Source organism: Pecten maximus, chromosome 18 (genome assembly GCF_902652985.1).
Source record: "Pecten maximus chromosome 18, xPecMax1.1, whole genome shotgun sequence".
Lineage (NCBI taxonomy): Eukaryota > Metazoa > Mollusca > Bivalvia > Pectinida > Pectinidae > Pecten > Pecten maximus.
This window is the reverse complement of record NC_047032.1, coordinates 31,826,567-31,845,182: the sequence shown is the minus strand read 5'-3', so window position 1 is coordinate 31,845,182 and position 18,616 is coordinate 31,826,567. Positions and strand designations below refer to the sequence as shown.

Sequence of the window (18,616 nt, the reverse complement as noted above, 5' to 3'; positions counted from 1 at the left end):
GGCATATTCCAGGTTTGTTAATGATGTTGCTGTGACCGTATTTGCAATATAATGATCAGATTTTGATGAAACTTGCTTCTTATAGTCATCACCTAAGTCCTTAGGTCAAGCTCGATTATCGCTACATGTAGAGATTCTAAACGTATTTATGCATGTTTCCCACTTCAATTTCATGGAATACAATGTACGCATTTAGGGGATTTTGACAACTGTGTCCTTTTTAAAAGGGGCATTCCTTTTTTCGAAACGCCAGATGTGAGTTTAGTAACTTAAAAGTAAAATAATGTATGCGGCCTCTTTCGCTCTCTTCCGTCTTTCCAAATTGTGGCCGACGTTTAAACGATTTTGTATGACGTTCGCTATCTGGTCATGTCCTCATTTTCTCGCTGGTTCTGAATTAAATGACCCATTAGCCGACGTAACTCGGAGAGGCGTGTACGCCATTTTCGTTTCTTTTCATGAACTTGTCTGCGCATACTCGTATAGGTGGCGATTATTTTTTGTATCTCTAGTTGAGTTGACATTTACAAAAACTTATCTTTTTATATACTTAGGGTTATCTTCGGGCTTTGAATTGTGTTTTACAGTAAAGTTTATAACTTTAACTGGCAACGATATGTTCAGATGTTTAATAAAACAGAAAGAAACAATATCTCAGTATGTTAGTTATCCCCTCCAACTCAACATGCAATAATCATTCATGTAGTAGAGTATTTTATTTCTCCTATTTTTTGTTGCCATACTGCAATCTGTGTTCTTTTTTGTTTGTTTGTTTTTTATAGGTATAGAGAAAGTTGAAATGGAGCCTGGCGGAAGGGTGGCTGTGACTTATGATGGTATAAGATATTATGTATGTGCCTGGATATATTCCCCGACCACGGACCTACTGTGCCAGGCAATGGGCTACGAGTACGTTAAATTATAATTTTTATTTCTCGGCTCTTATAGATATTACACATGTGTTGGGAATGTGGGCCGGTATAATGGAGGTTCCAAACTAAGAACTTTGGTATGCTAAGTATAGGTTATCACACACAGATAATTACATCTTGCAGGGTTCTAGTACATAAAACCAGTTATCACCCTTTACTGACAGGTTTCACACAACTATTCATTATGCTATATGTTATTACCAGTAACTACCTCTCCGCACATTTATGACATACATGTATCCCGCATTAAGCCTGGAAATTTAATATTTTAAGTTCTTTGTATAAAAAAACGATGGTCAGGGTCAATACATATCGATTCTCTGAAGGTCTCACACAACTAATTAATTATCATCATCCCCTAAATCGCTCATTTGATGTTCAAATAATGTGACATTGATATCAAACTAAAGATTGAAGGTTTTGCTACCTGAAAAATGATGTTATTCGATAGGTTTAATAGCATGCAACAGCACGGCTGTACTTGAAAGACAATAACTCTGATTTTTACAAAGGACTTTGGAACCCCTACCCTACCTCCGGAGGTCTCACTTTTTTAGCTCAGCTGGTCCAAAGGACCAAGATGAGCTTATGACATACTGTGGCGTCCGTGGTCCGTCCGTCCGTCCGTCAACAATTGACTTATTTGACTTCTTCTTCATAACAGCTGATCAGAATTTGAACCAATTTGGTCAGAAGCATTCCTATTGGTAGGGGACCCAAAATTGTACAAATGATGGAGCTGACCCCCTGGGGGCCTGAGGGGCGGCGCCGAATGTGGTCAATTTGGCTATATTGATATATACGACCACTTCTCTGAAACCAAGCAATGGCTATCGCTCATATTTGCCTGGTAGCATCACTATGGGGTGGGGATTCAAAATTGTACAAATGACGGGGCTGACCCCCCAGGGACCTGAGGGGCGGGGCCGAATGTGGTTAATTTGGTTATATTGATATAAACGACTTCTTCTCTGAAACCGAGCAATGACTGTCGCTCATATTTGCCTGGTGGCATCACTATGGGATGGGGATTCAAAATTGTACAAATGACGGGGCCGACCCCCCTGGGGCTGGGCTGAGGGGCGGGGCAAAAAGGGGTCAGTTTCGCAAAATTGAAAAAAAAGACTTCTGCTCTGAAACTAAGCAATGGATATCGCTCATATTTCCCGAGTAGCATCCCTATGGGATGGGGATTCAAAATTGTACAAATAGTGGGGCTGACCCCCCATTGCTTAAAGGAAGGAGCTGACCCATAAGGGGGCAGAGGTCATGGTCAAAAGGGGCAATTGGTCTTAACAAGTTCTTCTCTGAAAATAAACAATGGATATCACTCATATTTGTGTGGTAGTATCCCTATGAGGTCGCGCCAAAAGTCAATATCATTTCATGGATTAATGCACTTTTTTGGATTTTCAGTATTAAAATAAAACCTTTGTACATGTACCCATATAAAATGCTTATGATTTATATTGACATAGCAATACCAGCGACAAATATACTTCAGCATCATTCTTGTTTCATATCTCATGAAACCAGGTGAGCGATACAGGCCCTCTGGGCCTCTTGTTTAAACCTGGAATCATCATTCTGTTTCAAGCAGGATTGTATATTTTTCGATTTTCTCAATCTCAAAACACTTCTCTTTAATCTTGTACATAGAAAGTACCCTTTTAGTCTATTATTTACTCAGGAAAACAGTTGAAACCTTAGAAACACATTTTCAGGAATTTGGTCCAAGTGAAACAGCAGCTGAATGGCTGAATGAATTGTGTGAGAAATACAATTATCTCCCATAATTAAGATTGACATGATACTATGTGAACGTATCTATGTATACACAATTATCTCCCTTTATTACGCCTGACATGATATATGTATCAATTTAATATACATATTAATCTCCCTTCATTATGACTGACATGATAATATGTGTATCTATTTACACAGAAGTATCTCCCCTTATTACGCCTGACATGTAATTTGCATCTATTTATACCAGATTATCTCCATTTGTTTTAAACAATTGACAAGCTGATATGTACCTACTTTTATACACAATGATCTCCCTTTATTATCAAATTTCCGCTGAGGTTATTACTTATTGTATGCAAAAAATGAGTTTTGGTTTTTTGACGACATTGTGTTTTTTTCTTCTTCTTTTTTAGTTTCGGTTCACAGACAAGTTATTATTATAACAGTTATGACAGATACCATGCCAGTATATACTGTTACTCCGACAGACTAGAGGAGTGTAATGTCTACCCAGACTCTTACTGCACATCTACAGTCGTCCTCACCTGTGGTAAATGGAGGTTTCTTTTTAACGATTGATGATAAAATCATTTATTTAGTTTCCTGATATGACTCACACCACCATCAGGCTTAATGACATCAATTAACTAAATGATGTACATTTCGGTTGTTTATAGAGTTATCTTCTCCTGCTTAATGACATGAATTAACTAAGTAATGCATATTTAGGTGGTAAATAGAGTTATCTTCCCCTGCTTAATGAGATCAATTTACTAAGTGAATCTTTCCATGCTTAATGACATTAATTAACTAAATGATACACATTTCGGTGATAAATAGAGTTATCTTTCCCTGCTGAATGAGATCAAAAAACTAACTAATCCATATTTGGTGGCAAATATAGTTGTCTTCCCCTGTTTATTGACATCAGTTTTCTAAGTGATACACATTTCCATGTGAAATAGATATATCTTCCCCTGCTTAATGACATCAATTAGCTAAGTGATACACATTTTGGTGGTAAATTAGAGTGATTTATCTACTAATATCTAAATAGAACATTAATGGTATTTTACAAACCTATTAATTCCTTCCATGGGCCAATTGAACAGAAGTAACTTTATGATTTAAAAAAATCATTTTGCCATGTGATGACATGACAAGCATGTTTTCAATTAAACATTATTCTCCTATATAGATGGCCCATAACAACAATAAAACATGCATTAAGTATACAACAGTGTTAGAATGATGATATAACTAATTGATGTTTTCAGGTCAAAACACGGTGAATTGTGATTTCAATACTACTTCGTCATGTGGATATAACGTGAGCCATCCGTGGCAGCACCTATCATCAGGTTAGTATTCTCGGTGGAGATCAATTAAACCATCCACTCATCCCCACCAAGGAAAGGTTTTGGATGGGATATACATGGAATATACGTCCGTCCATATATCTATTTATGGGCGTTTTCAGTTTCTCTACACAGTGACATAAATCAAGTCGTCTTGTAGTGCAATTTGCTGAATAGCAGTTCTCAGTTTAAATCTTTCATGGTCACCATGGAAACAGTCAAAATTTCCTCAAGCATTTCCTGAACAAACCTCTTTCAAAGTATGTTTCAAATAAGTCCATGAAACTTAACATAAGTCGAATGATCTAGTAGTCTCCTATAGTTTTAAGTTTTCCCTGACAGCTAGGAAACAGATTGTAAAATGCACTTATTCAAGTGTTTTCAGAACGAAATCTTCAAAACCGTCTAAAATAAATTGATTAAAGAGATTTCTATCACGGTATTTAAAAACAAATACCAGCCTTGACCTAGAAACCAAATGTCTGACATCAAACATTTAAATGATTTATGGCCATTTGACATTTGCTTTTCTTTTATGAACAGGTTCTGTTGGTATATACACCTACAGTACACAAGAAGGAGAAACCTACTCCCTAACGTCCCCACCGTTTACCACATATCGCCAGAGCAGTATAAGCTTTCGATACTCAGTCTACAACCGAATGTCTGGAGTTCTAGGATTGGCTGTAGGCTCTGATATCCTCTGGATGTCAGACCCTGACTTGTATGGTAGCTGGAAGTCTGTGTGTGTAGATATACCACCAATGAATGATTCGTCTGTAGAGTTCATGTTCACAGCAGGGGAATTCGACTCTCAGCTTGTCTCCTACTACGCTCTAATCGCAGAGCTGGATGATGTAATGGTCTCCGAGACTGAATGTCCAGGTAAGTTTAATTGGTCTTTGTCAAATTTATATGACAATATGACAAGTTAATTCACTGTCATAGCCTGTGTCTTTTTTTATAATCTCCCACCCCCTCAACTTTAGTAAGGGGGCAGTTAACACTTTGTGTGTGTGTGCGTGCATGCATGGGTACATGCACATGTTTGTCCATTTGTATATGACTGTGTCTGTAGGTGATTGCCTTGATTACACAATAATTCATAAACCTCTGGGCAGGTACATATATGTAGTTTATATTCACAATATAGCATCACACCATCAAGGCCTTCTACACCTGATGACATTTAAAGGTTAACCAAGAGGTTCAAGGCATCATTATTTTGATCCCGAGATCGAATTAATGACCTTGACTTTTTATAGATTGCAGGGATAATTGTGTTTACATCTTCATATTTCTTTTACATTTATAGCCCAAAAGGCTAAGTGGCATGATATTAAATTTAATGTATCAGATGTCAAATGTACGATCAGGTGTTCATCCGCTCATCTACAAATTATGTTCCCAGCTCATAACTTCAGTATTTATATATTCATTTCCCTGAACTTTGGTCAAGCTTATTTCAAAGGTCTAGGTCAAATTTTGTTCCTTCACTGATTACCATTTTGCTATTGTTATGACAATATGAAGCAATGTTGGTCAGAGTTAAAGAAGGAGTCAACTCAACGAAGTTCAAGGTCACTGAATCGTTGTACATCATTAGAATCTATCATCAGAAGGTGGGCTATTCAAATTGTCCAGCGTCTGTGGTTCATCTATACATCTGGGAAAGGATATATCTCAAACTTGATATATATGTCCCCCTTGATCCCTAGTTGTGCTTACTTAATTTTGATTCATAAAGGGAAAACAATATGTCTAACAGACGGACATCTTGCATTTTGACAATTGAAGTTTGTTATTGCTATTTCTAGAATGGTACTGAATGAATATTGTTTAAACATAACATGTAAGTTTCACATGGCCCCTTGTTGTGCACATCCAATTTTGAGTCCTATCGGGGAAACGAAATAGCCTTCTTGGATTTTGACAGTTTAAGTTTGTTAGCTCTATTTCTGGGAAAGTTTTTTGTTCTTCTTCTTCTTCTTCCGCCGTGAAATTTTGTCCAGACTTTTTCTCAAAAACAATTTGTCTGACTTTGCATGAGTATCGGGGTGGGTTAGGAGGGGTGCAAGGCTTCTGTCAAGGTCACTTGGCTAAAGGCCAAAGTCAAGTTTGTATCTTTTTTACTGATGATCATTTCATTATGTCACTTTTAAGCATTGTTGGTCGGAATTAAATAAGGAGTCAGTTTACTCAAGGTCAAGGTCATTGGGCTAAAGATCAATATCATCCAGGTCCATAGACAAAGGACTTTTTATAGATCAGACATTTACTCTGGCTTTTATTAAGGGAAGCATTTTCAGGTTTAAATAAAATAAATCCAAGCTAGCAAATGAGGCTTTTACCAGGATTTTAATTTCCATTAGCTCAGCATATATTGAGATGGAAAGAAACATATTCGATGTACATGTAAAATGTATATGTTAGTTCCTTGTGATTGTGCAGGGGCCGCGGTGGCCGAGTGGTTAAGGTGTCCCGACACTTTAACACTAGCCCTCCACCTCTGGGTTGCGAGTTCGAAACCAACGTGGGGCAGTTGCCAGGTACTGACCGTAGGCCGGTGGTTTTTCTCCGGGTACTCCGGCTTTCCTCTACCTCTAAAACCTGGCACGTCCTTAAATGACCCTGGCTGTAAATAGGACGTTAAACAAAAACAAACCAAACCTTGTGATTGTTTCTGGGTTCTAATGTCCAAATGGTCGATGCCAACCTCAACGATATTGACAGATGGCTTTTGGGTGATTATATAGTTGATATATAGCCACGTAACAGGACCCTTGCTGACCGGTCAGTGTTCTATAGTGGGTAATCTTAGGTAATGAAATCCCAGTGTTATAATATAAACATCTTACATGAGTAAATCTGAGTTACTGAAGGGAAATGATATAAAAATCAGACTTATCCAGACAAGGAATTGAATAGGTGACCGATAAACTGTACTTGTTCATTGTGCCTCTTTTTTTTGTTGTCCCTAAAATAAGCCCATCCATGTCTATACGTACATGTTTTAATTTCCATTATATACACACATGTACTGTATGTATACCTCTTTTCCAGGTGTGTTTCCTGAGAATCCATGCGACTTTGACTCTGATCCCAAGTGTCCCTATGAGGTGGCCCTGCCACCCTGCATCTGGGAGCCAGCAACAGCTTCCAACATCAAGCCATATAAATGGAGAGTAGACAAGGGTTACGAAGGTCAGTATTACAGTGATTCCCTTGTAAAGAAATCAGATTTATTGTGAAGGGGTCTTACCAACTTCTTGTCACCTTGATCCCGTCCTTTTCTGAATCAGTATGACGTCAGCCTCTTGTCACCTTGACCCCGTCCCATTTTGAATCAATATCACGTCAGCTTCATGTCACCTTGATCCCGTCCTATTCTGAATCAATATGACCTCAGCCTCTTGTCACCTTGATCCCTTCCTGTTCTGAATCAATATGACTTCAGCCTCTTGTCACCTTGATCCCGTCCTATTCTGAATCAGTATGACATCAGCCTCTTGTCACCTTGATCCTGTCCCATTCTGAATCAATATTACGTCAGCTTCTTGTCACCTTGATCCTGTCCCATTCTGAATCAATATGACGTCAGCCTCTTGTTACCTTGATCCCGTCCCATTCTGAATCAATATGATGTCAGCTTCTTGTCACCTTGATCCCGTCCCATTTTGAATCAAGATGACGTCAGCTTCTTGTCACCTTGATCCCGTCCCATTCTGAATCAATATTACGTCAGCTTCATGTCACCTAGATCCTGTCCTATTCTGAATCAATATGATGTCAGCCTCTTGTCACCTTGATCCCGTCCCATTCTGAATCAATATGACGTCAGCCTCTTGTCACCTTGATCCCGTCCTATTCTGAATTAATATTACGTCTGCTTCTTGTCACTTTGATCCCGTCCCATTCTGAATCAATATGATGTCAGCTTTTTGTCACCTTGATCCCGTCCCATTCTGAATCAATATGACGTCAGCTTTTTGTCACCTTGACCCGTCCCATTCTGAATCAATATGACGTCAGCCTCTTGTCCTATTGATCCCGTCCTATTCTGAATCAATATTACGTCAGCCCCTTGTCACCGTGATCCCATCCTATTCTGAATCAATATGACATCAGCCTCTTGTCACCGTGATCCCGTTCCATACTGAATCAATATGATGTCAGCTTCTTTTCGCTTTGATCCCGTCCTATTCTGAATCAGTATGACGTCAGCCTCTTGTCACCTTGATCCCATCCTATTCTGAATCAATATGACATCAGCCTCTTGTTACCTTGATCCCGTTCCATACTGAATCAATATGACATCAGCTTCCTTTGGCCTTGATCACGTCCCATTCTGTATCAATATGATGTCAGCTTCTTTTCGCTTTGATCCCGTCCCACTCTGAATCAATATGACGTGAGAACCCTTAACTCAAAAAGATTTACACTATTGTATCAACACAATATTCTTAGGACTATAAGTAATATTGATGTTGGTTAGTTTTGCCAGGTCATTTGAGGTTTTATGGAGCCCTTTTTGGTATTTGGTTAATAAAAGAGGCTTTAAACATCCCCACAAGATTTGGATTGGATGCTGTGATTTTTTTTCTCTAAAGTTCTATTGTTTGTATATCACCTATTGTTTAGTCCTACTCATTGCAGATCTTGAATAAATTCTCAACTGAAATGGAAATTCTTATCTGCAGACTTGATAGGGATGTGGGAAATTTGTCCATGTTTATGTTCCTGATAATATACTTTCAGGTTCTGGAATGTTTGCTGATGCTTTCAATGGAGAAGAATCAGACATGACTGACTTTTTTGTGGGACCGGTGAACCTGACGGATGGACAGTCTCTACGTTTCCAGTATTGGGGAGGTGGAGGGATGTACAACATAAACAAAACAAGCACTTTACAGGTATGGGCCAGTTGTGTGTATTGATGGTGTGATTCCTGTTTGGTTGTCACAGAGGAGTGTACATCGGGAACAAAACCAGTACTTTACAGGTAGGGGACAGTTGTGTGTATTGATGGTGTATTACCTGTTTGGTTGTCACAGAGGGGTGTACATAGGGAACAAAACCAGTACTTTACAGGTAGGGGACAGTTGTGTGTATTGATGGTGTGTTACCTGTTTGGTTGTCACAGAGGAGTGTACATAGGGAACAAAACCAGTACTTTACAGGTAGGGGACAGTTGTGTGTATTGATGGTGTGTTACCTGTTTGGTTGTCACAGAGGAGTGTACATCGGGAACAAAACCAGTACTTTACAGGTAGGGGACAGTTGTGTGTATTGATGGTGTGTTACCTGTTTAGTTGTCACAGAGTGGTGTACATAGGGAACAAAACCAGTACTTTACAGGTATGGGACAGTTGTGTGTATTGATGGTGTGTTACCTGTTTGGTTGTCACAGAGGAGTGTACATCGGGAACAAAACCAGTACTTTACAGGTATGGGACAGTTGTGTGTATTGATGGTGTGTTACCTGTTTGGTTGTCACAGAGGGGTGTACATAGGGAACAAAACCAGTACTTTACAGGTAGGGGACAGTTGTGTGTATTGATGGTGTATTACCTGTTTGGTTGTCACAGAGTGGTGTACATAGGGAACAAAACCAGTACTTTACAGGTAGGGGACAGTTGTGTGTATTGATGGTGTGTTACCTGTTTGGTTGTCACAGAGGAGTGTACATCGGGAACAAAACCAGTACTTTACAGGTATGGGACAGTTGTGTGTATTGATAGTGTATTACCTGTTTGGGGGTCACAGAGGGGTGTACATCGGGAACAAAACCAGTACTTTACAGGTATGGGACAGTTGTGTGTATTGATGGTGTGTTACCTGTTTGGGGGTCACAGAGGGGTGTACATAGGGAACAAAACCAGTACTTTACAGGTATAGGACCGTTGTGTGTATTGATGGTGTATTACCTGTTTGGTTGTCACAGAGTGGTGTACATAGGGAACAAAACCAGTACTTTACAGGTAAGGGACAGTTGTGTGTATTGATGGTGTATTACCTGTTTGGTTGTCACAGAGTGGTGTACATAGGGAACAAAACCAGTACTTTACAGGTAGGGGACAGTTGTGTGTATTGATGGTGTGTTACCTGTTTGGGGGTCACAGAGGGTTGTACAATTGGAACCAAACCAATATTTTACAGGAATGTGTATAGTCTACAAGAATCTATATGTAACCCCGATATATACCAGCCACGATAATATACCACTCCGTTAGAGAGAGCTTTGCTTTAGTTCAAGTATGAGAGATAACGTATGCCTCATGTCCTGTGTTCGATCCTTAGCAGAGGCTTTGAAATAAATAGTATTTAATAACATGCGCTCTCTGTAACAAATCTGTGTGCATAAAACAAGACCCGAACACTACATGTATACTTTTTTGTCATATTTATAGAATACAGTGCATATATTGGACCATACCATCATTATTATTTACTAGACTACCCCTTCATATTGGACTGTGTATAAATATATACATGTACATATATGTGATACATTTTGTATTAATTGGCTTACTTTGTATGAAGTTGTCTCTCAAGATATCTTAAATGTTTGTTTGTCCATCTCCAAAAATATGATAAGGTTTGATTTTACATCACCAGGTTCACCAGTCTGTACAAGAGCTGTTTTCTACAGATGTACCAACTGACTACCAATGGTATGACATATGTATACCAATAACAGCCTCAGAGGATGATGCCTTTTTCCATTTTATAAGTATTCGTGGCGAGGATTATAGAATGAGCACGAGATTGGATAATATACGCCTTGATAGTGAAAGATGTCCACGTAAGTAGTTAGGCTTATCACCTTTAAATGTTTATGTACAGAATTGACACTGCTTCCATTACAACACGACACCCATTACAACACTACGCCCATTACAACACTACGCCCATTACAACACTACGCCCATTACAACACTACGCCCATTACAACACTACGCCCATTACAACACTACGCCCATTACAACACTACGCCCATTACAACACTACGCCCATTACAACACTACGCCCATTACAACACTACGCCCATTACAACACTACGCCCATTACAACACTTCAACCATTAATGGTCGTTATATTCAGATTCTACGGTATATAATAACATTATTATTACTGTCAATTCCTTAATGAATTTCTTGAAATATTTGATTTGTAATGAATGCTTTGTTGCAGATAAAGCAACCTGTAGATTTGAAAAGACTGATATCTGTAAATATGAAGAGGAATCTAAACATCAGTATAAATGGCAGCAAGTGTTTTATTGTGGAAACAGTTACGATCATACCTACCAGGACTACAGAGGTACATATTTATATATCCTGTAATGCATTATAACACAGAAATATATTGTATATTCTGAAACATTTCCTTTGGGTTGGTAATACAAAGATTGATGTATGTCGACCTACATATATCCTAGTTTTCGGTCAAACACTCTTGTCACATTTTTCAGACAAGTGGCTAAATAAGCATATAGGGTGTGAAAACGTAAGAGATTGTAATCACATTGACATGTCTCCCTCCCCCCCCCTCCCCCCTCCCCCCTCCCCCTCCCCCTTTCCATCGTTTTTATGAAGCAAAACTCTTACACACACTGAGATGGTAATGTTAGAAAGCTTATTTTTGTTATTCTATGTACAGGTTGATTCGACTACTCTATGTAGAAGTCAATTCGACTACTCTATGTAGAAGTCAATTCGACTACTCTGTGTAGAAGTCAATTCGACTACTCTATATAGAAGTCAATTCGACTACTCTATGTAGAAGTCAATTCGACTACTCTATGTAGAAGTCAATTCGACTGCTCTGTGTAGAAGTCAATTCGACTACTCTATTCAGAAGTTGATTTGGTCACTCTGTTTTGAGTTGATTAGGCGACTCTAGGTAAATATACATAAAGTAAATGCCTAATGTCTATGAGCCCCTTATCCCTAAGACGTCCCACAGACGCAGATGGCTGTAATACATCAATTACAGTTTCCCTCGCCTTCCACTTGAAATGTAGTTCACTGTGTCAATCACTTGGAATCATATAGCACACATTGACATATATTTTCCATTAACAAACTCATAATGTGTTAACAGGCCGATTTATGTGTGCTGACCCTTGTCCTGTAAGCCAAACATCACTCGTCGGAGTCACTGCCGAACTTTCTACACCACCGTTTGTAACCAGTAGTACAGGTAATGTACAAGTGGAACACATTATTTTTTTTTATACATATTAAATAATAATAAGTGTGCATACATTTAAGCATTGTGAGCTACAGATATATTAAGAGATGTGATGTAATTCTGAGCTCCAGAGATATTTTATGTGTGTATTAGCTCCAAAGAGATGTGATTTAATTCTGAGCTCCAGAGATATTTTATGTGTGTATTAGCTCCAAAGAGATGTGATTTAATTCTGAGCTCCAGAGATATTTTATGTGTGTATTAGCTCCAAAGAGATGTGATGTAATTGTGAGCTACAGAGATATAGTATGTGTATATAAGCTGCAGTGAGGTGTGATGTAGTTGTGAGCTCCAGAGCTTCGTTTTATGTGTATAAGCTCCAATTAAATGAGTTGTAATTATGAGCTCCAGATATACTGGGTACCTTATGTGTATAGCTACCTCTATGATTATTCCGAGCAACCATTCATGTCTGAGCTTTATATGTTAATAAACCTGGACTTTCTGTTACCATGTGGTATGGACAATAACAATAATAATATATTATGACTTACAGAGCCCATGTCTGTGTGGTATTACTTTTTAATGAACGGAAAAGGCCATGAACGGTTTGATGTTGAATTCCACTCCAAGGATACAGTATCCAGGGAAACCTTCTACGGTGACCACGGTAACCAATGGAACATGATGTGCAATGACCTTCCGAAGAATGCCAATATATCTGCAGTGACGTTCAAGGCAACACATGGTAGTGGTGGGTGTGACGGGGCGATTGGAATTGATGATGTCACAGTGAAATATGAAGCCTGCCCAGGTAAGTGTTACAATATACTCAGGCTAAGGTATTTACAGTCCGGATCCTAATTTCATAAATAAACATTTGTTTTTTCTTTGTTTTTTTTTTCATTTGTTATGCCCTAACCATGAAATGATCTGAGTAATATATTAAGAAGTTTTTCTACAAGGACTGACGTTCAATCTGATATTTTTGCCTGCTAAGCTTTGTCATCTATTGGTTCAATTCTAAGACAGTCTATTTGTTTTATTCTTATTTCCAAGACTTTTCTGCAAGTTTTTTTTTTAGATTTTAAGTCATTACCTACTAAAACAGATTACTCATTTTTAACATCTATTATCTTTTGAATGAAACAGCTATTTTGATGAGTAGACTTTTATTGTCAAAATGAAATATAATAATGATGTCATGTTAATAAGATTGCATTTCTGTCAAAAAGAAATGCCAGATTTTTATATGTACAATGTACATCTATAAACCTACAGATATCCTTGTCTGTCATCGTAGTTGAAGAGTATGTCTGAAACCTTCCTGTCATTACATTTCAGAACCTTTGGTGCATAGCTGTGGATTTGAGAATCCATATTTGTGCCGATTCCAATCAAACTGCACACAAGGTTCGAAGTTTCAATGGTATGTTGCTCAGGCAAATACCCCCTCTATCAACACCGGACCAATAGGAGATGGCCAAGGACACTCTAATGGTGAGGGAGACTTTGACTTGGTGATCTAAACTTTCTATCTAATGTGCCCTTGTTGATAGGGCTCTTTTCCATCATTAGACAATACAATGAGGAACTAGTACCCTCTCAACATGGCCACACTGGAGTACCTCACACTCATATTTTATAATAAACCACCATCTAATATAAGGACCTGTCAATGTCAGCCATTTTTTTGTCATCTGCATCTACCATGTACAACATTAGCCAGATTCATAACGTTAAATCTTACGCTAATTTGATAGTGCCTGAGGTCACGATCAGTATATGGTACCCTTGTGTGTAACCAATAGGAATTCAGTATTATGTCATGTGATGTTCTAAGTTGGGATATTAATTCATTACTGGTGGTTAGTTCCTTTCTTGTAAGACTTCTTGACATTGAGTAATTATAATGAAATGTCTCTTCTTATTGTGATGGTACTTTTATTAAGATATGCGTGCATCATACATACATATAACATACATAGGTATACATCTGTACATGTATCGGTACTGGCCTGTCCCGGGCGAGAGCCCAGCCCAGGACTTAGTGTCCTTGGAAACCGACTGTATAATATAGTAACATCTAATCTTTTATAGTCCTAAGTCCTAGGTATGAGTATATATGATTGATTGATACATGATAATACGGGAGACGTCTGTCATATAGCCCGAGACAATATTAGATAACCATGTACAACATGTACCATTAATATCAGATCAACTACGTCAACAGGTAAACAGAGTTGGTGCCAAAAGGCAAATGTGTTATATAGAAATACAGATCTAGGAATATTTTTATATATAAAATCTGATATATATTTTTAACTAAATTTTAAAATAATTTATTATATTTCATAAGAATATTTTGTAATTTTTGAGCTGGGACTATGTACATAATACTACAGATTATCCACACTCTAGCAGTGGCATTCCTTGAGGGATTCTGATCAAATATTGCATAATTACAAACGACCATATCATCAGAGACCAGTTAGAGTTTTAGAATTGTTAGTCAAGGTCAAAGTCAGGTTTTTTTTGAGAACATCCTTCTCATCAAATTTGGACTCCATTTAGCATCGTGTTATCTTGGACAAAGTATGAGTTGCAATTTTTAGAACACCATTGTCAGCGCCCTGAATGCTTTATTCCTTAAAATGGATCAAGACCAAAATTTCAGATACTTGTAAAGGACCATAATAGCTTGCGGAGGCTGGTAGGGGACATACATATATATATATACATATATAGATATATTGCTTAAGCAATATTCATTATATATGCTTGTTGATAATTCAATTCCAAGGGAGATCACTCTGTGAAAAAAGTACCACACCCATACATTAATTAGTACCCTGTTTCGTTTGTTTTAATGCCTGGCTGTACACGTGGTCGTTTTATATTACAGGAAGCTTCGCTGTTGTGGAAGGTTCCGTTGGATCGGCTGGAGACGAGACTACATTGTCTTTCGAACCAATAGACGTCTCCAAATACCGGAATCCAGCAGTACACTTCAAACTTCACATGAATGGCCTACAGATGGGCGACCTGAGGCTACTCGTTCAAGATCAGGACTCTTCTACAGCTGTTTCTCGAACATATTCCGGCCAACAGGATGAGAATTGGATAAAGGAATGTGTACCGTTTCCATCTAGTAGTAATTCTATCATCAGCTTTACTGCCACACACAACGGAGGGATGTTAAACGACATAGCAGTGGATGATATTGCTGTCATGGATGATCAATGCTCACGTATGTCTTAGTTACACTACCATGGTTTACATATAGTTATATATCACATTACGATAAATCAAAAGTATTTATATGGGTATGCAGTAAATTATTAGGTATTCATAGGGGTATGAAATCTGACAAAGTACCAGTAAATTATTAGGTATTCATAGGGGTATGAAGTCTGACAAAGTACAAAGTAAATTATTAGGTATTCATAGGGGTATGAAATCTGACAAAGTACCAGTAAATTATTAGGTATTCATAGGGGTATGAAGTCTGACAAAGTACAAAGTAAATTATTAGGTATTCATAGGGGTATGAAATCTGACAAAGTACAAAGTAAGTCATTAGGTATTCATAGGGGTATGAAAGCTGACAAATTACCTGTACACATTAGGTATTTATAGGGGGAATGAAATCAGACAAAAAACAATAAAAACATTTGGTATTTATATGTGTATAAAATCAGACAAAAAAAACAAATAAAATATTTGGTATTTTTAGGTGTATAAAATCAGACATAAAAACAGTAAAACATTTGGTATTTATAGGTGTATAAAATCAGACAAAAAACAATAAAACATTTGGTATTTATAGGTGTATAAAATCAGACAAAAAACAATAAAACATTTGGTATTTATAGGTGTATAAAATCAGACAAAAAACAATAAAAACATTTGGTATTTATATGTGTATAAAATCAGACAAAAAAACAATAAAACATTTGGTATTTATATGTGTATAAAATCAGACAAAAAAACAATAAAACATTTGGTATTTATAGGTGTATAAAATCAGACAAAAAAAACCAAAAACATTTGGTATGTATATGTGTATAAAATCAGACAAAAAAAACCAGTAAAACATTTGGTATTTATAGGTGTATAAAATCAGACAAAAAAACAAATAAAACATTTGGTATTTATAGGTGTATAAAATCAGACAAAAAAGCAATAAAAACATTTGGTATTTATATGTGTATAAAATCAGACAAAAAAAACAAAAACATTTGGTATGTATATGTGTATAAAATCAGACAAAAAAACAGTAAAACATTTGGTATTTATAGGTGTATACAATCAGACAAAAAACAATAAAACATTTGGTATTTATAGGTGTATAAAATCAGACAAAAAAACCAAAAACATTTGGTATGTATATGTGTATAAAATCAGACAAAAAAAACAGTAAAACATTTGGTATTTATAGGTGTATACAATCAGACAAAAAACAATAAAACATTTGGTATTTATAGGTGTATAAAATCAGACAAAAAACAATAAAACATTTAGTATTTATAGGTGTATAAAATCAGACAAAAAAACAAATAAAACATTTGGTATTTATAGGTGTATAAAATCAGACAAAAAATAATAAAACATTTGGTATTTATAGGTGTATAAAATCAGACAAAAAACAATAAAACATTTGGTATTTATAGGTGTATACAATCAGACAAAAAATAGTAAAACATTTGGTATTTATAGGTGTATAAAATCAGACAAAAAACATTAAAACATTTGGTATTTATAGGTGTATAAAATCAGACAAAAAACAATAAAACATTTGGTATTTATAGGTGTATACAATCAGACAAAAAACAGTAAAACATTTGGTATTTATAGGTGTATAAAATCAGACAAAAAACAATAAAACATTTGGTATTTATAGGTGTATAAAATCAGACAAAAAAAACCCCAATAAAACATAAGGTATTGATGGGGGTATGAAAGCTGACAAAGTACCAGTAAAACATTAAATGTAAAGTCAGTACCCCGTTTCTCTTGTGGTGTATATATTTATCAGTGTGTAGATATGATCTGTAGTATTACAATGTAAAGTCGGTACCCCAATCCTCTTGTGGTGTATATACCTATATGTAGATATGATCTGTAGTATTACAGTGTAAAGTCAGTACCCCGATCCCCCTCTTGTTTACAGTGTAAAGTCAGTACCCCGACCCTCTTGTGGTGTATATACCTATATGTAGATATGATCTGTAGTATTACAATGTAAAGTCAGTACCCCGACCCTCTTGTGGTGTATATACCTGTGTGTAGATATGATCTGTAGTATTACAGTGTAAAGTCAGTACCCCGACCCTCTTGTGGTGTATATACCTATATGTAGATATGATCTGTAGTATTACAGTGTAAAGTCAGTACCCTGATCCCCCTCTTGTTTACAATGTAAAGTCAGTACCCCGACCCTCTTGTGGTGTATATACCTGTGTGTAGATATGATCTGTAGTATTACAGTGTAAAGTCAGTACCCCGACCCTCTTGTGGTGTATATACCTGTGTGTAGATATGACCTGTAGTATTACAGTGTAAAGTCAGTACCCCGATCCTCTTGTGGTGTATATACCTGTGTGTAGATATGATCTGTAGTATTACAGTGTAAAGTCAGTTCCCCCGACCCTCTTGTGGTGTATATACCTGTGTGTAGATATGACCTGTAGTATTACAGTGTAAAGTCAGTTCCCCGATTCCTTTGTGGTGTATATACCTATATGTAGATATGATCTGTAATTTTACAATGTAAAGTCAGTACCCCGACCCTCTTGTGGTGTATATACCTGTGTGTAGATATGATCTGTAGTATTACAGTGTAAAGTCAGTACCCCGACCCTCTTGTGGTGTATATACCTGTGTGTAGATATGATCTGTAGTATTACAGTGTAAAGTCAGTACCCCGACCCTCTTGTGGTGTATATACCTGTGTGTAGATATGACCTGTAGTATTACAGTGTAAAGTCAGTTCCCCGATTCCTTTGTGGTGTATATACCTATATGTAGATATGATCTGTAATTTTACAATGTAAAGTCAGTACCCCGACCCTCTTGTGGTGTATATACCTGTGTGTAGATATGATCTGTAGTATTACAGTGTAAAGTCAGTTCCCCGATCCTCCTGTGGTGTATATACCTGTGTGTAGATATGACCTGTAGTATTACAGTGTAAAGTCAGTACCCCGATCCTCTTGTGGTGTATATACCTATATGTAGATATGATCTGTAGTTTTACAGTGTAAAGTCAGTACCCCGACCCTCTTGTGGTGTATATACCTGTGTGTAGATATAATCTGTAATTTTACAGTGTAAAGTCAGTACCCCGATCCCCCTCTTGTTTACAGTGTAAAG

The 18,616-nt window shown here is 37.1% G+C and overlaps 1 protein-coding gene across 1 annotated transcript in view; it reads left to right on the top strand.

The window, feature by feature from the left end:
• Nucleotides 1-18,616, top strand: part of LOC117316368 — a 229,230-nt gene that overhangs the window by 141,682 nt on the left and 68,932 nt on the right. Inside the window, exons 74-85 of the mRNA XM_033870909.1 lie at nucleotides 783-909; nucleotides 3,098-3,234; nucleotides 3,962-4,045; nucleotides 4,586-4,927; nucleotides 7,106-7,246; nucleotides 8,801-8,955; nucleotides 10,661-10,847; nucleotides 11,237-11,365; nucleotides 12,149-12,247; nucleotides 12,795-13,052; nucleotides 13,583-13,738; nucleotides 15,147-15,491. Of these exons, the coding sequence (XP_033726800.1) occupies nucleotides 783-909; nucleotides 3,098-3,234; nucleotides 3,962-4,045; nucleotides 4,586-4,927; nucleotides 7,106-7,246; nucleotides 8,801-8,955; nucleotides 10,661-10,847; nucleotides 11,237-11,365; nucleotides 12,149-12,247; nucleotides 12,795-13,052; nucleotides 13,583-13,738; nucleotides 15,147-15,491 (2,160 nt within the window). The remainder of the gene's footprint in view (nucleotides 1-782; nucleotides 910-3,097; nucleotides 3,235-3,961; nucleotides 4,046-4,585; nucleotides 4,928-7,105; nucleotides 7,247-8,800; nucleotides 8,956-10,660; nucleotides 10,848-11,236; nucleotides 11,366-12,148; nucleotides 12,248-12,794; nucleotides 13,053-13,582; nucleotides 13,739-15,146; nucleotides 15,492-18,616) is intronic.